The 21,768-nt window shown below is 41.2% G+C and overlaps 1 protein-coding gene across 2 annotated transcripts in view; it reads left to right on the forward strand.

Moving 5' to 3' along the window:
* The window catches only part of LOC108716087 (thyroid adenoma-associated protein homolog), a 285,703-nt gene that overhangs the window by 104,367 nt on the left and 159,568 nt on the right, over positions 1–21,768 (forward strand). For both annotated transcript variants that reach the window (XM_041562504.1, XM_041562505.1), the window contains exons 25-26: positions 520–642; positions 11,039–11,130. In XM_041562504.1, the coding sequence (XP_041418438.1) occupies positions 520–642; positions 11,039–11,130 (215 nt within the window). The remainder of the gene's footprint in view (positions 1–519; positions 643–11,038; positions 11,131–21,768) is intronic.

Here is a 21,768-nt window from a genome sequence, read left to right on the forward strand (position 1 = left end):
TCCAGATCATGGGTAATGGATAAAAGAAGCCACAGCTTTATTTCACACATTTAAGAGTCTGGCGCTTTTGGTGTGTGTGATTATGTATCTACATGCATGAAACGTGTCAGACTTTTAAATGTGAAATAAAGCTTTGGCTTCTTTTAACCGCTACCGTGATCCGGAGAATGTGAGTCTGGTTTGTATTTGCATAAACTATTCATGTAATTTTAAAAATTTTAGAAAACCCTTAAGTGGGGGTCATGTACAAAGTTGTCACAGTGGCCTCCCAACCAGCTCTGGCGGTACTGCTATTAAATTAAATAACCAGAGATTGATGATTAGTTTAAAATGCTCCATCAAGCTTTATGCTAGATGTTTTATTCTTCAGTGGCTTCATTTTGAAAAAAAATAAAATAAAATAGGGCAGAAGTAAGCATAGATAGGGAATGACTATCCTCATCTAGATTTTGGATTTAAGGCTTCACAAACTCCAAATGAGACAAAGTACTAAACCAAAAATCACAATCTTTCCATCAGGTCCACGCTCTGAATATCTTGCGAGCCCTTTTCCGAGACACGCGTTTGGGTGAAAATGTCATTCCGTATGTGGCAGATGGGACCCAGGCTGCCATCCTTGGCTTTACCTCACCCGTTTGGGCAGTAAGTATTTGCCTGGAATTTAAAGTCTTAAAGGGACTTACTGAACTATTATATAAGTATACAAATATGTCCATTGCCTAACAAATCGAAATGGCAAAATATGTTAATCTCTGTGTTATTGCTGGGGGCAGTCTGTAGATACATGCCAGGAGGCTGGTCGGTCAGACTCATATGGATATAGGCGGAGGGGGAGTTTTGTGTTTGGAAAGGCAAATGCAAGACATTTTCTACACAGATTTCTTCATAGTTTACCAGGGACAGTTTCATTTATAACACCAAGAACACACAACAGTATGAATACAGTAACAATTGTATGTAATAGTATCTCTGGTTAAAATGGCAGGATAAATTCAGTGCCAACTTCATGTTTGGAACCATAATCCTGAAACTCATAGGACTTCTTTATAATCCAATCCATGTATATGGAAAGACTATGGAAAGTGCCAACTTCATGTTTGGAACCACAATCCTGTTTGTTGTATGAAACTCATAGGACTTCTTTATAATCCGACCATGTATATGGAAAGACTTGCTCTCACACAGGTGACCGCATTTTAAAATACTGTTACTGTTAAAATACTGTTAGAACTTCCAGGTCAAACACTGACTTCAAAAAGAGATACCAGGCCATCCTCATTTCTGCTAGCAACCGTACTCCATTCCATTTTGCCTCTTCTCCAATATGTCAGCTCCAATGTGACCCTGAGGCTTTGTTAGGAAATTTCACTTGGCTTCCATGTGTTGGAGCTGGGTCCTACCTATAGAGATGGAGCTCCTGCAGTCCCAGGTAGGCAGGTCAAAGGAAATAAAGGAAACATTCTGCTTATTAATGGGATAGAATTTTCTTGGTTTTAGTAAATGTGTACACTTGAATTGAGTTTGAATTGAAAAGCAAACATAAAAACATCCTACCCATGGCATGTCCAATGTGGTCCTCATCTGATGGCATTTTAAACCTGCTTAATAGATATCATCTTTATCCCTGCCAATAGACTTCCAGTTTTACTGGCCACAATGATTTAATTTTGGATACCTGTATTTGGTCATTTTAAACCAAAAAATGCCAGCCACTTTTTGGCATAGGCTACTCTAAAGCATCTGGGTTGTCCAACTCCCAGCATCTGATGATGGATGCTATGAATGATAAGAGGGATACCTGGTGTTTTTCACGTTTCCTAGACTTTGGCACTGGCAGGATTAATGCCGGCTCTCTGGCCACGCCTACAGCGTCGTTGAGTCACGCCATACTTCTGTTTTCTGCCGAGCCACATGCTCAGTGCAAAGAAAAACAGCCTCGTTCTCCCAAGTGCTTAGGGAGCGAAATGGTGAATGATTGACTAGTTTTTATGCTTACCTTAATACAGCTTTTAACATCTGTTGCACATAAAACCTTTATGCTCCCAAGACCTTAAGCCGTGAGTTATTGCCTTTCCACTGTCACGTCTTTGGACAGATTAGCCCCGGTGCTGTGGTGCACTAACAATCTCCTATCCACAAAAAGATACTGTGTGTCAAGGGGAGGCCTCCACTCCCTGTACCCTAAATTAATGAAGCTTTTGCTTTTTATCTTGCTGCTCAGGGAAACACAAAGTCTCCCACGTGTTCCTGCTCTTCTGGAAAATGAATGACTTTGTCAGAGATACTTGGACTTCTGTATTTTTCTTAGCCTTCTCACTAATGCCTGCAAATCCTCCTGCTTGGCAACATGGAGGAAACAGGCCTACGTTACACAATGCGAGGGTGTTTCGGAGAGGGGGAATGTTTGCTCTGAATGTTTTCATTTTACTGGGAAAAAGAGATCCAGCAGCTAATAGTGCAAATCCATCACGGTTTTATAAACTGCTAGGGAGAAAAAGAAATGGGCATTCCAAATGAGCGACTTCTAATGGGGAATTCTAAGTGCCTGTGAAAGACGCAGAAGAACTATTAAAGGCAGCAATATGGCTCCCATTGTGTGCCTTTTTATGGTGCTCCGAGGCAAGACTTGGAACAAAGGGCTGCTCTTTATTTTATGATCAAGCAACTTTTTAGGAAAGGCTGCTGCTCACCGGAATAAGATATTAAAATATGACATCTGTTAGAGTAGTTCTGTACAATGGAGTATCATAGTGGTGCAACGCTGTTTTTACTTACTTTACTTTACTTGGCTGCCAAGCTTTTATTTATTTTTTTTTGCTTAATCCTCAGCGGAACTGAATCTGAGCCCTTAAAGTCACGTGACTTTAAAGCAACGGAGAACCAAACATTTACAATTTTTTTCTTTTTGTGTGTGCACAAAATAGATTTCAGGTTTGATTAAGTATTTAAATCTTTCGTGTAGGATTGGGTATTTGGCAAGATCCAAGAATTATGGATTCAGTGCATCTGTCTGGAATGCAAGTGGCAAATCAACTTACCATACAGTGGGTATATTTCTCTTGATATGGTGCTGCCCTTTGGTCCTGTTGACAATTAACTTTGTTGTTGACTGCGGCTCATAGCTGTCTGGTTGCTGAGGATGGATGGAGACCAATTGTTGCCATTTTTATTTCAAGGTCTATGTTTTGAGGGTCTATACCAGTGATCCCCAACCAGTGGCTGTTAAGTAACATGTTCCTCTCCAACCCATTGGATGTTGCTCCCCAAAGCAGGTGCTTATTTTTGAATTCCAGGCTTAGAGGCAAGTTTTGGTTGCATAAAAAACATTTGTACTGCCAAACAGAGTCTTCTGTAGGCTGCCAGTCCATTTAGGGTCTTCCAAAATAGCCAATCACAGTCCATATTTGGCACATTCATGCTTGTGTTGCTCCTCAACTCTCTTTACATTTCAATGTGGCTCACGGCTGAAAAAAATTTGGGGACCTCTGATCTCCACCCTTTAGTTTGGTGCCAGTGGGTGTCACAGTTTGTCACAGTACCATAAGCAGTCAGTCCTCTGCTACCTTCTGCTCCTTGAGTTCCCCCTGTAAATCTGCAGACAAGCATTCTGGGTAGCCATTTGGAGACCAGAATTGAATTGGCAAAATCACCCTGTCCCACCTTCGTAAAGGAAGAGAGAAGTTAGCAAAAATTGTAGCATTTGCATATTTCTGTGAATAGATTTCCATACCAAGAGATTTGAATGTCTATAATTTAAAGTGTGTGTTTGAGAAAGGGTCACATTTTACAACCGTAAGTCACGATTGTGGTTGAATAAAGGGTGGGGTGCCAAGAGAGTCCCAGCGGTATAGTTGGTGAGCAGTCACCATGTTTTATTCATGGATTTCTCATTTGGTAAAGCTCTTGATTAGGAAGACAATTCCTGCTTTAAATAACTCCCTAATTAAAACCCAAAGGAAGGAAGTGCCAGTCCTGTGTTCTCCTACCCTGGTAGATTGGGTTGCAAGGGTTTCTTCTCTAGAAAACGCCTTGATGTCAGGAGACCTTAATGATATCCAGTCCAAGTGGTTTCCAGGAAAACCGGGCAAAGATCTGTATAAGGCTAAGCAGGCCCAGTGTTACATTTCATGGGGAAAGAGAAAGTCTGGAATGAAATGTGGATTTGCTATTCATAAAGAAGGGGAGAGGGGACCCTAAAGCCATATACACAACTGAGATCAGAGTATTTGACATTCCTCTAAAATGACGCTTGTTTTCCCATCTCATGATGTTTATATTGTATTGCATGAAACCTGGCTGCTAATCAGGATTTATTTGGTTAAAGAACGTGAGTGGGGGGGAGTTGCTTGAAGCCGTCGTCAAGCTGGACCAGATCTCACTTGATGCTCTCCTGGTGTTATGGAAGTGTGACCCCCTCAGCCACTGCAGTCTTTTATCAATAATGGTTGAATTTGCCCCGGGCAGTAACCCATAGCAACCAATCAGCGATTTACATTTTTCAGCCAGCTGCAGGCTGGCAACAATTGAATGGTTTGCCATGGGTTACTCCCCACAGGAACTTTGCCCAGTGCTAATAAATGCCCCTCAATGACTTACCCCCCACTTTTGCCCACAGTTTGTACATGTCAACTTGGATGAATGATAGTGGGACTCAGGGGCGTAACTATAGAGGAAGCAGACCCTGCGGCTGCAGGGGGCCCAGGGTATAGGTATAGGGGGCCCCATGAGGCTCAAATTCATATACAATTTCAATACATTTTGGTAAAACAGGACAACCTCTGGATATGTTTGGGGCCCTAAAATTAATTTGCTGTGGGGCCCAGTAACATCTAGTTACGCCACTGGTGGGACTCATTATGAATATAGTATAGAGTATAGTATTATTGGTTTACTGTAGTAACCAATGAATATTAGCGTTTAATTGGTTGCTATGGGTTACAAGACCTAAAGCTTTTAAAACGGAAGCTCTTCTGGGAAAAGTCCCTTTTTAGTTCTTCACTATAAGCCCATTTATTGTACAGAAGAAGGAAGCCATGGGCTTCTAGGATGCAGGTACCGATAGTACAGAATAGCTGAAAGGCTGAATTTGACATCTCTAAGGGTAAGTAAGTTTGCATACAAGTGCGGTATGATATTGAAGATGTTCCGATACACTTTGCTACTGATCTTTTTATGCATTTCAAATAAAGTGCAGCCTAGAAAATGCAAATCGAATCTGCATATTAAGGGAGTTATTTATTAAACTCAAATTTTACGGGTTTTTTTTTTTTTTTTTAAACTCAAATTCTTCCAGATTTATGCAGTAAAATACCTGAATCCGAAAATCCACCATCTCAAACCTGCCGAGGTTGTGTATAAGTCAACGTTAGAGGTCCCTATCCTATTTTGAAGTTTCTGTGCACCACACTGGAATTAGCCCGAAAATCCGACCTAGCGATTTGGGGAAAAACTAGGGATGCACCGAATCCACTACTTTGGATTCGGCCTAACCCCCAAATCCTTTGCAAAAGATTCGGCCAAATACCTATCCGAATAATATGCAAATTAGGGGTGGGAAGGGGAAAACATTATTTACTTTCTTGTTTTGTGAAAAAACGTCACGCGATTTCCCTCCCGCCCCAAATTTGCATATGCAAATTAGGATTCGGTTCGGCAGGGCAGAAGGATTAGCCGGAATCCTGCTCAAATAGGCAGAATCCTGGATTCGGTGCATCCCTAGAAAAAACGCTGAAAAAATAGTACGATTCAGGTTTTGCCTCGATTTTATTGCATTTTTTCCTCAACCGATGAAATCGAGCTTTTTTAATAATAAATAAGGTCAAATCGTGGATTCTAGTTTGGACTGACTTTTTTATTCAAAAAATCTGAAAAATTCGGATTCCGATAAATAACCCAGTCTGAACAATAGCTTTATCATCAGTACATATGTTTTACTAATACAAAGTTGGCAGAGGAAGGTAAGAAAAAAAAAATATAATTCCCAACACATCTCTAGGGCCGATGCAGGAAATTGTAGTTTTACCGTATCCAGCCTGCTGCACTTGCTGGACATTTCTGACGAATATAGAAAATATTTTTACTGTTCATTTATAATTTGCCCTTTTGCCAAGGTTTTGCCTTTGAGACAAAGGGCCCGGGGCAAATCCCTGTTATTGTGCCCTTATTCTGACCCGGCCGTCCCGGGAGAGCTGTGCAGGAGTTAATGGGGCTGTTGGACTTGGCAGCAACTGCCAGACAATTATGAATATGATTGCAAAACCCAGTGGGTAAAGGAGACACACATGCAGCTATCTGTGGGAAATAAAAGCTGAAAAGTTGCCTCCTCAGCAGAATGGCACCAGATAGGCATCACAAACTGATTAGCGGCACCCACTACTGTAAGGCCCCATTGTGCTCCCACAAAGACTCCTGCACAAAGTGTCACGTTGGTTCATTTCTTCTCTTGATTAGAATTCCGTACAACTGAACGTTCCGTAATAAGCCTCCGAAGGACACGTTAATGGGCCTGGATAAACAAAGAGTGGGAGGATTGTCAAGGCCCATGCTCTGTGCACAATGATTATTTTAGCACTGGGACATGGTTATTCTAATAGAGCAATAAATAGCCAAGGCATTCCACCGCAGATCAGTAATTGCTACCAGACGCGCTAGCTATACACTGCATGTTTTACTAATGGCACTAGACCTCTAGACAAACTAGGACATTGGGTTTTAGGAAAACTAAACTTTGAACACCCTGATTAATACCATATTGGTCTCTTTAAAAAGTATAAGCAGTTATTACTATTTAGTTTGTCTACAACCCGAACAAACAGAATAATATAATGCTGGGAATAATAATAACAATGATATAATATATAAATTTCCCACCCTTGTAAAATTTAAGGATATTATAAGTTACCAAGGAATTCCATGACCATATAAAACCAATATGATGTCAATAACGATTGACTAAGCACCGTTTATAAGGATATTATTTACAGAAGGCTGACATGGCAACACTGATACTTTAAGGTTAATTTACTATGACCCTGGAGTGAGGAAGTACTTAGGGGTGTAAAAGGGTGTCCTTAGTGCTTTTTAATACAGCACTTCTGTCTGGGGTTTGGCTGCACCTTGTGTTGAAGTAATAATACCCCAACCAGTGGCTCATGAGTAACATGTTGCTCACCAACCGCTTGGATGTTTCTCCCAGTGGCCTCAAAGCAGGAGCTTATTTTTGAATTCCAGGCTTGGAGGCAAGTTTTGGTTGTAAAAACAGAGCCTCCTGTAGGCTGCCAGTCCACATAGGGGCTACTAAATAGCCAACCACAGCTTATTTGGCACCCTGTGGACCTGTTTTCATGCTTATGTTGCTCCCCAACTCTATCTACATTTGAATGTGGCTCACGGGTAAAAAAAGGTTGGGGACCTCCATGCTGAATAAAGCAGCTGCAACACAGCCCTGTCCTTATAGACTTCCATAGGACAGGTGGTAAGTACTGGGCTCTGTTGCAGCCGGTACTCCCGAACTGTGAATGGAGCGCAGAGGGGTGGGCTAAAAAATGTTCTGCTTGGGGGTGGCAGTGAGTCTTGGATTGTGTCTACTATTTACACTTTGCACCTTGCTCTGCTCTTAGTAACCCCACTGAGTATGTCCCCCTCCTGCAGCTGTTCAGTTTACACAAGGGAAAGGTCAGACTTACTTACTGGATACAGTAAGTCTGGTTAGCCCACCTATAGACAGTGCATAGCTCCCTTATGGACTTGTGGGTCTTATGTATATCATTTGAGATTACACAATGATACTTGAAATCACTCACTCTAAATGCCAGTCAATATATCCACATTGAAATTAACATATTTTTAGAGTCATGTTTCATAGGCCACCCTTCCCCCTGTCATAACATTCAACCAGTACTCTGTTCTTGCCCAAAATCAAGTAGGTGGATGCCCCCTAGTGATCTCTACTTTAAAATGGCTCACCTGCCCATCATTGTGCTATGGGACAGAGCTTTTTATCAATGCACAAGGGTCAAGTCACGTTTGAAAATTCTGTTTACTCCACAGGGCCCACTTAAAGTTGGCCATACACTATAAGATCCGCTTGTCTGGCGACATCTCCAAATGAGCGGATCTTTCCCCCGATATGCCCACCAACAGCAGGGCTATATTGGGTTAATCCGACAATCGGCCCTTGGGCCGAACGATTGGATTACAATGAGGAGATGGTCGATCGTCTGAAAAATTAAACCTTTCTTGATCAATATTTTGGCCAGATATCGATCGGGAAGACCCGTCAGAAGCCCCCATACACAGGCAGATAAGCTGCCGAATTGGTCTAAAGGACCGATATCGGCAGTTTTAATCTCCCCGTGTATGGCCACCATTAGAGTAAGTCATGTGTAAAATATACAGCGCTCCTCTGCTGGTGCATACACGTAGACTGATACTTCTTAATATCAAGGTTACTATAGTTTTCTATATGAAAAAGAAGTCCAAGTATGGGATTTATTATCCAGAAACCCATTATCCAGAAAGATCCGAATCATGGGAAGGCCATCTCCTATAGACTGCATGGGGTAGATTTATCAAAAAGTGTAGTTAGAGATCGCCACTGTCCTCTAGAGTGAAATTCCGCCACTCTCCATTCATTTCTATGGGATTTTTAAAAGAGTATTTATCAATGGGTCATAGTGAAAGTTCATCCTTTGATAAATACGCCTTTCAATGTCCCATAAAAATGAATGGAGAGTGGCAGAATTTCACTCTAGAGGACTGTGGCGATCTCTTCTAACTTCACTTTTTGATAAATCTACCCCATGCAGTCTATAGGAGATGGCCTTCCCATGATTCGGATCTTTCTGGATAATGATAAATATACCCCATGTGTCCTATGCGACAACTAAATCTGTAAAGGGAAAATGCCCCTAGATATGAAATGAAGTTATAACTGAAAGCAGCATCTGCCTGGCTGAATACTGCACTGTCGGTTCTGCCTCTCTTACAACAATATAGGACAGCGTTAGTAAGTGGATACCCTGGAGGAGAACAGAATTGGGGACCATTGATTCAGAAGCAGAGAACAGAAAAGGATAAACAAATACAGCTTTCAATAGCAATTACATTTACAAATAACTTTGTAACCATTGACAATGTTTGTTGTATATTGGAAATGTTTTCTTTCATTAGACAGATTTCGGGGCAGAGACCCTATAACGTTAACTATAGGGGAAGTAATGTAGCCGTGCCCTTGCCATGTTCTTACATGTATTTGTGTTGATACAGGGCTTTTCCCCATCGCTGGTTTCCTTCTCTAATTAACATTTCTTCCTGCCCATCTGCTTTAATACATTAAGGACGTCACATGTGTCTGGCAGTATTGACATTGCGCTTAATGACTTATCTGCACTCACCCATAGCCAGGCTAATGTGACCACCACACTGGGCCCATTGTATCCACTTGTGGGCCAGGAAATCTCTGACCTGCTCATTTGCTAATTCTCCCCTTTTAGCTCTCTTAGCCTTAATTCTTTACAACTTTGTCACTTCCTTTTTTTATGCCAAAAACCCCCTTCTTCAGCCCCTCACCACACGCTCATTTCCTTCAAAGGGGAACTAATCATCATCATAATCGTTATTTTCTTTTACATACGCCTACAGTATATAGGTAGCCTTGAACCGATGCAGTGTAGCATACTATTTCATATGGAAAGATCAGTGTCACTGTTGGAGAAACTAGAGGGGTTACATTCATTGCAATTAGTATTATATGCAGCCTAGCAACTTGTATTTATGATGCATATCCCTCATATTATACATGATCTGGTAACCTTAGCCTATTGGGACATGGGGCTTGTGTGTTTTGTTATTTAGCAGCAGATCGGGTACCCAGGGGTTAGCTGCAAAGAAGTAGACCTGTAGGTTGTGGGTATCGGTGGGTGCGTGTCAAAGGGTTGCCGGTCAGGCAACATTATTATATACAATATACACGTTTTACATTATTTTCACAATATGATCAAGTTTTACTGTTTTAAGCCTTTTGTTTTTTTTTCTGGAGGTAGAGCTGCCATTGTAGGACCAAGCTATAACTGCAGGGGTCGCTAGAGCAGTGATCCCCAACCAATGGCTTGTGAGAAATATGTTGCTCACCGACCCCTTGGATGTTGCTCTCCTTAAACCAGGTTTTTTTTTTTTAAATTCCTGCCTTGGAGGCAAGTTTTGGTTGCTTAAAACCCAATGTGTACTGCCAAATAGAGCCTCCTGTAGGCTGCCAGTCCACATAGGGGGGCTACCAAATAGTCCATTACAGATTTTATTTGTCTGTAACTGCAGTAGTGGTCTCTGGAGGAACAACTGCTTCCTGTAGGACCAGGTCGTAAATGCTGTGATCTATAGAGGAACAACTGCCATTGTAGGACCAGGCTGTAACTGCAGTGGTCTCTGGAATAACAGCTGCCACCTGTAGGACCATGCTGTAAATGCAGCGCTCTCTAGAGGAGCAACTGCCATCTTTTGGACCAGACTGTAACTGCAGTGATCTCTAGAGGAACAGCTACCGCCTATAGGACCAGACTTTTTCTAGAGGAACAGCTACCATCTTTAGGACCAGACTGTAACTTCAGAAGTCTCTGGAGGTACAGCTGCCATTGTAGGGCCAGACTAGGGCAGTTGTGTGAAGAGATGCAGCTACAGTACAAACCATGTTTCTGTACACTGTGGCCCACATCATCTACATTTCATTGTCCGTCCCAATTAAGGCTACCTTGTGGTGGCCTTGGACAAAGCCACTTAGACATCTCCTGTTATTCTGGAACAACAACTCAGACACTGAACACTTAGCAGTGTTGAAAAAAAATCTAGTTATTTCTAGTTGCTACTGTATTATGGAAAATTACCACAAAAGTTGTGTGGGCCTATGGTTTTCCTTGCTATTTACCAAGACCTACAAGTGTGGGTAACCCTCGCTGGGCTCTGACAGAGAAACCGTGTAGTCATCTGAAAGTTGTTTTCCTTTTTTTTATTTTATATATTTTAAACTGGTTTCTGTTTACATTAGGTGCGAAATTCCTCCACGCTCCTCTTCAGCACACTGATTACACGAATATTTGGCGTCAAAAGAGGAAAAGATGAGCGATCCAAGAAAAATAGGTAAGCACCTCTTGAAACGAACATGGCTTGTGAAAAACAATGTCCGGGCCAACACCAATATGGGAACGTTGCTTGCTTCCAGGGATTTATCTGCAGCCTAATGTTACAAAAAAAACCATTTCTACTTGTTTCTGCTGCCTTCGTCCCCCCGAGCTAGGAATCTGGCCTGGAACGTTAATCTGCTGCTTCAATCACCAACCCTTCTAAATGCAATAAAATAAAAAAGTGGCCAAGCATATGATATTAATCAGGCTTAATGACACCGGTCTGCGGATTTCTTGGCAGCTGCTCAGATTGGAGCAAATCTAGTTCTAAAATAAAGCCTTTAGTTTCAGGGCAGCAAAGAACATATAATGGAAAATATACCTTTTTACAGTTTTGCATCCCCTTTGATTTCTAAATTTCAATAAAGATGCGGGCGGAGGCTGTATTGCCCATGTGTAGCTGCACATTGGTGTATAGTGATATGGGTGAGAGCTAACTTACTACTTTTTCCTGCAAGATAACAATTATATGACTTTCGAAGACTTTAATAGAACCAATTGAAAAATGGCAGCATTCTTGTATTGGCCTCGGCACGCAAACTAAATTAATAAAATAATTTTCTGGATCGACCAATGTCCTCACCCATACACGGAATCTTTGGGGCAGATTTACTAAAGGGCGAAGTGGCCAACGCTAGCGAAAATTTGCCAGAAATCCCATCTGCAGGGACATCACAAATTTACTAACAGGTGTAGAGGACAATTCGCTAGTGGAAGAGACCGTCGCTAGCGCAGTTTCACGCCTTTAATCAGGCGATTTTTCACTCAGACTAATGATTGTTACTCCAGTAATTCACTAAAATGTATTTTACAGAACATTGCCTCTTTCCTATGAGTTTCCTTCGCCAGCTTACACTTGGTGAACTCATAAGATGAAGCTACTTCCTCCTCAATCTTATGTCAGTGACATCATATCCTGCATGCCCGAAAAGTCATAAAAAATTTAAAAAACTGTGGCTTTCATGTTTTAAAGTGGGATTGTCTTTAAAAGTTGGAACTATTAAAACATTTTATTTTGACTTTTTTTTAACCATTTGAGGGGCATGCCACATTTGTTTTAGGGTGGGCTCATGTCTAGGGCGTTAGAGGGTCTCTTTTGTCTGTATTTTGCTTTCTTGGACATTTGTAATAATAAGTGGCCACTTCAAGCATTTGCACCAACATCTCTAATAAAGACATATATATATATATATATATATTTATATATATATATATATATATATATATATATATATATGACCTATATGTACTCGCCCTATTGAAATTGACCTAAGCGTAAGTGTTTCACTAGGCAGAAATGAACGCTAGTGAAAGATCGCTATGAAATTCTCATGCTGACGAATTAACGCTAGTGAAACTTCGCCAGAGTTCGGCTGCAGGGACGCAACTTTGCATTTTAGTGAATTAGCATAGTGGTAGTGAATTAGCGCCTGGCGAACTGTGGAGAACCCTTCACAGGCGAAAATTTGCCCTTTGGTGAATTTTTCCCTTCGTCTTTGGCCAGTCTGGTTTTAGCTGTAGTCCGCGTAGATCCCTTCAGACAGTTTCAAGCAATGCTGGACTTTTGTCAGCTCAAGCCTCCTTTGGCATTTCATCTCCAAAATATGGCTTGAACTGTAAGGGCTTAAAGGAGAATTTAAACTTAACAAAGGAGTAGGGTAGACATGCTATATTATACTATAGGGCTTTTTGTACTAATCAAAAGGTAATCAAGGTACTTTAGCAATGAAGATCTGGCCTCTGAAGATGCCTTCAATAACCACCCCCATCATCTTCTCACCCACGCATGGTCTGGGCTGCTGTCAATTGCCCATATGTATAATGTAAAAGTCACAATACATGGCTGATAAAGTAGTTAGGTAATTAATTCAGATTCACATTACAAGGCAGCTCAGAAACCAAAGCTTTCCAAATCAGTATAATAATTAGCCCTGTAGTATTTGCTTCAGTGACACATGAATCTCATTTTATGCTCATTTTCTGATGACCCCCTAAGATTAATGAACAAACTACTAGCACGGAATGGTGGTTCCAATTATATTCTTTTAGGGTCATGCCTGAAAGGTTGTATTTGACACCATAAACACCTGGGCCAAAACTAGGTATAGGAAGAAGAGGCAAATGTCCAAGCGCCATGGTGTTGGGGCGCTAGGCATGAACCTCTTCTCTCTGCCTATCCCATGAGGGAAATGGTGCGACTACCTGGAGTTGGCTGACTGCCGGCTGCCAGCATTTTTCACAGTGTGTAAATGAGACAAAACCACTCTTGTCTACTTGTCTTGGGTGCCCTCCTATCTTAGCCCAGCCTGATAAACACAGGGATCTCCCCAGCTGGAATTGCCCTTGTGTGTTGGTTATTCTTTCCTGTTGAGATATTGGTGGGATGCTGATCCACCCCTTAAGTGTGCTCTGGCTGAATTATATAGGAACAATATCTATAAATAACTGCAGTGGTCTCTAGAGGAACTTGCACTGACAGCCAAGATAGCAAACGCCTATGAACTACTTTGAATGCATGCATCCTCTATGTTGGCACAGTTAAGGTGGTCATACACTGGTTGATAAAAGCTACTGACAGACTAAGTGTATGGTGCCCTCTGGTGGGCTTCCAAGTCCGATTTCTGGTTGAAAAATGTCCGGATGTTGACTGTATAGATTTAAAAATGTTGTTGGATCGAGGACTGCATTGGTTCTTTGATGCTGTTCTCACACCGACTGCTTGCATTCCCCGAATTGTGATTGAATCAGCCAGATATCGCCCACTCAAGGTGGAAGAGGTCACCAAAAATAAATTTGCCCATGTATGCCCACCTTAAGTTCAATATATAAAATACAGCATTTCTAGCCATATTCATTTTAGGCTTTAGTTCTCCTTTATTTGTGTACATTCAGCCTTTGTATCAAGTATATCATGGGCAGCAATTAGATATTTACCCTAAATATCTTAGTTGACCTTCAGACTGGGCTTTTAGGGATATCTTGGAAAGCAAATAGGCTTTCACCCCAATTTCTTCCTAACATAGCTGCATGTTGAGCCCTCTGCAAAAGCTCCATGTTCAAACTGTACATGCTCCACTTCTGTTCCCTAATATGGTGGTGCTGTTATGTTGTGGTCTATGTGACTACAAAAAAGATAAAACATTTGCGCCATAGGTCAAGTTTTAGAAGACAATATCCACATTTTTATTGTATTTATCAAAGCTGATTTTTAAATATTTTGCTTGCAGCCAACATTTTGGGTTGTGCTTGAAGGCCTTTTACTTGTAGACTCTTAAACACACTGCTCCTTACTCATAAAATCCTTAAGTCCTTTAGTAAATCTAGGCCTCTTTATAATAAGTCCAGCCTGGAAAATTCTTGGAAAATTTCAAGAATTATTTGGCTAACGATGTAATTAGAAGACCTGTTTGATTAGTTCTGCAAGCAGATCAAGTTTGTGGTCACAAAAGTTTTTACAAAATTTCTTCTGCAATTTGAAATCCCAGTAGTGAGGTGGGTTGCAGCCCTGTTTCCTCAAATAAATGTTAATATAACGCAGGCTGCCAGATGAAACAGGTTTGAGGACACCCACCAATAATCTTAGAGGAAACCAGATACCGGCAGGTTCTTGAATGAAGTATTCTTTTGATAACAAGAATGCATTGAACTTGACTTAAGACTTCTTCATGAAACAAAATCCAAGAAAACCATTTCTGACCATGAAAGCGTTGAGTGTACAAGTTAAACATCTTACGGTATTTATGCAGTGATATTTATTTTATTCCGGGTCAGGAATTCTACTATGGGATATCAATACAGGCGTGTGTATATGTGGAAACCTTAGCTAAGAGTAGTGTGTGTAGAGTGGAGGTCATGGTGTGTGCCACCTCATGAAGTTAGATTGAGGCTTGGAATTTATATAGATAAACACAATGGAATGATACTTGGAATCTGGTCTGAATTTGTCGTCACCTGACGCTTACCGTGCCCATGTCTCCAAGAGATCCAGTTTCATCCATTCCATATAAAAGGAACATTCCAAAATGTATTACTGTCTGTTGTACCCAATGTCTCCTGGTAGGAGGCAAATGCATGTGAAAGAAAACCATTTAGTAAAAGTAACCATACTTTAGTCTCAGACATAGCTGTATATTTATCGAATAGTGAGAATAAAGTTCACCAGAGTGAAACTTCTGAGCTTCCTGTAGTTACAGAAGACATTTAAGGGCATATTTATCTTCCTTGCTCTGTTTGCATCCTTGGATAAATAGGCAGGTAAATTGAATGCTGTGAATATTTTCCTATTTCGCCCCATAGGCTTGTGTAACTTAAAGGGTTATACCCTTCAATATTCCCGCTGTAGTACAGGGTCATACATATGGCGGCATAGTCTTTGTAAGAAAGAATTTCACTGGCACTCAAAACAAAGGGGTACAACCCCGAAACGTTGCACCTTTTCTGCTAATAAAAAACAAGGGTATATCCCTGCTTGCACCTGCCTTTGATTGCCAGTGAAATTCTTTCTTCTACTGCATTTTGGGAGGGTTCCGATCCCTCCTTCACCGTGCACCAGGCGTCTAGGATTGAAGGCCAGGGTGTGCGAGCGGTGCCTCGTTTCCAGGCATAGTCTTTAAGGAATGTCTCTGTATAGCAGTGATCCCCTCCAAGTGGCTCATGAACAACATGTTGCTCGCCACCCCTTGGATGTTGCTCTCAGTGGCCTCAAAGCAGGTGCTTATTTTTGAATTCCAGGCTTGGGGCAAGTTTTGGTTGTATAAAAACCACGTGTACTGCCAAACGGCTCCTTTATACTGCCAGTCCATATAGGGGACTACCAAATAGGCAGTCACAGGCCTTCTATGGTATCCTCCAGGAATGCTTGCGTTGCTCCCCAACCCTTTTTTTACATTTGAATGTGGCTCATGAGTAAAAAAGGTTAGGGATCCTCTCTTTACAGTCTATATGAAAACCTGTGGCTTTATCCTTCTATGGAGATGCCTATTCCTTGCCATGTTCTGCTGGCCACACCCCCGTGATATGACGATACCTCCTGATCTGTCCAACATTGGTCCATCCTAATGCAGATCTATTCAGACCTGGCTGGAGAAGACCACATCAATTTACCAATGCTGGGATTTTCCAAACTGCTTGATATTCAACTCGGTATCTCTTGGGCAAGCCATCAAAAGTGGCACATAGACGGATCAATATGCTGCCGACCCGGTCTGGTGAGACAGAGCTTGCAGCTGGGCCTCACAATAAAATCGTTTTTGTTACCCCCATCTAGATTTTAAGAATAATATATTTTTCACAAAGATATATTGAAACTGCTTATCAGTCAGTTCTCCTCTTGGCCCTCTTCGCTCAACACACCAGCAGCTGCAGGAACCACTTTCTCTACAGAACAGAAACACCAAAATATGAAATAATTTTACAGTAATTAACATATAATATACTGTTAGCATGGACTAGGAAAGTTGCATTCACAGGTTAAATAACAGATAAAACACCATTGTATTAGATAGGGCTCATCTGTTATGTGCTATGTATCCTGTGCCTTTTCTCATTTTTTCCAGCTTGAATGGCTGCCCCCATGGCTACACAGCAGCTTGTTTATATAAACTATAGTAGTACTTATCTGTTATCTATTATGTATCCTGTGCTTGAATGGCTGCCCCATGGCTACACAGCAGCTTGTTTATATAAACTATAGTAGTACTTATCTGTTATCTACTGTGTATCCTGTGCTTGAATGGCTGCCCCCATGGCTACACAGCAGCTTGTTTATATAAACTATAGTAGTACTTATCTGTTATCTACTGTGTATCCTGTGCTTGAATGGCTGCCCCCATGGCTACACAGCAGCTTGTTTATATAAACTATAGTAGTACTTATCTGTTAACTATTGTGTATCCTGTGCTTGAATGGCTGCCCCATGGCTACACAGCAGCTTGTTTATATAAACTATAGTAGTACTTATCTGTTATCTACTGTGTATCATGTGCTTGAATGGCTGCCCCCATGGCTACACAGCAGCTTGTTTATATAAACTATAGTAGTACTTATCTGTTATCTACTGTGTATCCTGTGCTTGAATGACTGCCCCCATGGCTACACAGCAGCTTGTTTATATAAACTATAGTAGTACTTATCTGTTATCTACTGTGTATCCTGCGCTTGAATGGCTGCCCCCATGGCTACACAGCAGCTTGTTTATATAAACTATACTAGTCTTTCTGCATAAACATACTAGTTTTACCAGTGCAGAGCAACAGTACATTATATATATATTTTAATTACTTTGATACACGTTCAGTTTTTGGTATTACTGTTCCTTTAAAGGAGTCGAAGTTGGAGTCAGAGGTATCATAAAATGAGGAGTCAGAGTCAAGGGATTTATGTACCGACCCCACTGCCCTGCAAACCAACCGTATTGTGTTGATTTTTATTTTTCATTGTTTTATTTGGGTCAGAAAACTTACCCCATGAGCCTTTATACAAATACCTTACATTTTTAACTAGGCACTCGGGAATCCTGCTTCTGCTCCTGGGAGAAAATCATTTTACCAGTTATGCCCTGTGACTGGGATTGTAGATAAAGGCTTGAGATTATACACCCCAGGTCATACTTTTCAGGCCCTTATCAATGGGAGGGATGGTTTGTCCAACCTGAGGCCTTCCAGATATGGTTGACTCAACACAACTGTTAATATATGTGCTTTTGTACTTTTATGGGTGCAACACCATCGAGGGGTCCTGGCAGGTGTCCATACACGGTAGCAGTGTAGCCCCAAGATTCCCCAGTTCTAGGAAAAGCCCCTAGTAGTCTGAAAGTCAATTAGAGTCTTCATATATATATCTATTTACTAATTCACCTGATGGAACCTTCTTATTTGGTTTTATGAACAATGGACCTCTGTATCATTCCTAGAATTCTGTGTCAACAAAGGAAAGGATTTTTATTTTGTGGTGCTATATAAAGCTCATATATATATGTCAGAAGAAAGATCATTTTTAAATGAGTCCATATGAAAAAAACATGTCTTTCAATCAATGCAAAGACATCAGGAAAGTGTAGGAAGGAACATGTAGTTGTATCTTTCGATAGGGAGGACATCCTTAGGTCATCTTGGGTTGCTGAATCAGTTGTCTCACAAGAATGATTGCTACATTTAAACAATTGCCTGGAGGAATGTCTTGATACTGACGTGAAATGAGTCAGTGTCCCCTGATAAACAAGGTCCCCCCTGACTGCTGTAGAATGCGTGGAGTCTCCCGGGATCAAAGTGTCAGTTACAGCAATAGCCGTGAGCCAGCAGATGGCAGCGCAGATCCATGCTGCAGAATAGGGGAGCGAGTCAGGGCAGCTTTATTAGGAACCACACTTCTTGCCAAGAAGTTCTTGGTTTATGAAGACAAAATCATTATCAGTATGATTGAGGTGAGCAGCTCTTTTAATGACAGGTGTTTTAAAGATTTTACTGCTCTCAGCATTTTCATTGCCGTTGCAGCTCTTAATTGCGGCTTTATGGTATTCATTTTCTTAATATCCCATACTGATAGGACTCTTGGTCATTTTATTGGTTAAACTATTGAATCATAGAAGTCCAACATCCGGTGATGGGCTGTATGCTGGGGTTTGTAATGTAACCTGCTGTATGCAGTTAAAAGGGAGCCCACTTGGCACCCCAGCAACCGGTGTTACAGAATACATCGAAATGAACGTGTTTCTGAGTGAGATGGCAAGCCTGCACTGATTGGGTTGGCTGTCAGATCATCTGAGCATGTATGTCAGCTTAAGGTTTGGTCTCAACAGACCAGTCTGTCCTATTTATCATCCCAAACCACTTTGCAGTGTGACAGTTGATAGTCGGTGCATCTGTGGAAGCTGCTTCGCTTCCTGCAGATTTGATAACAGAATAATAAAATGTTACCATCCTTGCACTGGGCTGACCATCCTCGGTAGAGTTTCCACCCGACTGGTGTTTAAATTTGTATTTCCTTCTGCTACCCTTCTGCCTCCCCCCATCAACTCACCACTAAAGTCATAAATCTCTGCTAACATCATAACCAAATCCCTAGACCTGCTAGAACAAATCCAAATCTTGCCCACATGACGTTGCCACCATTGTGACGTCACTTTCCTTGTCCCTCCATTTCTGAATGGTATTTTATGACAGCAAAGTGGGAACCCTAATACTCTGTGTCCAACCTGTTGTGAAATGTGTATGATTACCTTAAGAGGGGTTCATGCGTGTATTACAGGACACTGGTGAATAATAAGGTTGGCTGATAATAAAATTCCAAGTTTGGCAGTAATATTTGCTTACATATAAAAAAAGAATCATGCATTAAGTAAGAAGATGGTATCATATTTTATAATATAATATATCATACAGTATGTATATATTTTTTGCCCAGTTCTAGTGGAGAGGAAGTGAGCAATTCCTTATCATTTCCTCTTTCTGTTGTGCCTTGTCCCTGTATCCATACTGCAGACGTCTCATAAGGGTGAGGAGGTGCCTACAGGACATATTTTCAGGCAATTTCAGTCATTACATCTTGAGGGTTTATGTGCCTGAGAGAAGGGAGATTAGCAGCACCACAATGAGCTGACATCACACATTTCCAGAGTGTCCCAAGGAGATACCGATTCTGTTATCGGCTCCAAATATTTGTACACAAACTGCCCAAGCGCAGTACTTCCTGCTGGAAATCAGGCTTCCTGCTGACGTTTGGACTTTCCCTGCATCCAAAAAAACTTCAGCTGGAAAATGTTGTAACTCTGAATATTACTAAACAGTTGGATATACATGGGCTATACATACACGGCTGTTAGAAGCTGCTGACTTGGCAGCTTATTAGGCTCTTCTAATGGTCTGCCTAATAAGCTGAAAATCCCAAATCCAAAAAACTTCCAGATATCTACAGCACATGCTGGAGACCACATACAGTATGACTGTTGATTTAGTCCCTCTATCAGCAGGTCTTTTTAATCCTCCATTATGATTCTATCAGCTCAGGGGCCAAGTCTAAAGCTGTGGCAGGCCAAGCCGAGCAGATACCCTAAGCAACTTGGCCGACAATGTCACCCACACCTCTGCCTGTGAATGAGTGTGCGTGCCATACTGGGGAAGAAGGTAAAATAAGAGTGGCCCATGGGGGGAAAAGGACCCAGATTAGGGAATATGCCAAGCACCCCCCAATCCTTGTGTCCTAGGCACATTTACCCCTAGTTCTGACCTTTGCTGCGATGCTGCTAAAATGGAACCCTTATAGGTGTGTGTATAGATTGATGGATAGATAGATGGATGGATAGATAGACAGAATGAAAGACTGATAGATGATAGATAGACTGATAGATAGATAGATAGATAGATAGATAGATAGATAGATAGATGATAGATAGATAGATAGATAGATAGATAGATGATAGATAGATAGATAGATAGATAGATAGATAGATAGATAGATAGATAGATAGATAGATAGATAGATTGAGAGAGAAGATAGATCAACTGATGGATAGATAGATCGACTAACCGATGGATGGATAGATAGATAGATAGATAGATAGATAGATAGATGATAGACTGACAGATGGATAGATAGATGATAGATAGATTGATTGCTAGATAGGTAGTAATAAATCTTATTTTGTATTTCCATTTTTGTTTTTTAAGTCCTTTAAATCCTAAGAGTGCTGTCCTTGTTCATTCACTCAGAATCTTTATTGAATCCCACATTTGGTGCCTCCTGAAGTAAATCCTCTGTCTGTTCTACTAAATCTGTTCTATAAAGCGAAAAGAATAGTTACAGCTGCTGTTTTACCCTGCATATTATCATTATCGTCGTTAACCTGTATTCATAAAGCGCCAACGTATTCTTCAGAGCTGTACAATATATGGATGTCTACACTGAGCATATGCAGGTAAGATACAAAAATACAAATGATACAAGAGGGTCCGACTTTAAAGAGGTTCTGCAGCATCTGAGAGCTTACCAGGCTCTTGATTGTGCTGTTTGCGTGGGCTCTGGTTCAACCCTGTGGGTTTCGTGCCACTGAATCATACGCCATCTCAGCACTTATGAATTGTAATGTAATCAGCTCATGATGTATTGTTTTATGGTTCCAAATATCACCGTAGGAACGGTCGCAACACTATTCGTACCAGATGAATTTGGCGCGTGGATCGTTGCCAGCAACACAAGCAGTGTTTAACTACAGCGAGCTGGAGGTCATTTGGCAACGTCATTAGGCTTTAACTAGCCAGGAAGGATTACAGAAGCCCCAATGAGCAGAGCACACATTTGGCACCAGCTCATGCAAATGCTCAGCTACGTGGGCCTGTGGCTTTTCCATCGAAAACTCCACGACGCAGAATTAAAAGGAAAATAAAACCACATAAGCACGTAGTTTAGTCAAACCCAAAATATTTATACCTTGTGTAGAGAATAAGAATGGCACTAGGAACATTTGACCGACCCCCTGGATATTTCCTGGTATAAATTGGCACATCTGTTTCATTCCAGTCATTGTAGCTCATTGTCACCCAAAAATAGTCATAGTATGAACCCCCCTTTTCACTTATGCTGGAGCCTAAAGATATCCTTG

This window comes from Xenopus laevis, chromosome 5L (genome assembly GCF_017654675.1).
Source record: "Xenopus laevis strain J_2021 chromosome 5L, Xenopus_laevis_v10.1, whole genome shotgun sequence".
NCBI classification, from domain to species: domain Eukaryota; kingdom Metazoa; phylum Chordata; class Amphibia; order Anura; family Pipidae; genus Xenopus; species Xenopus laevis.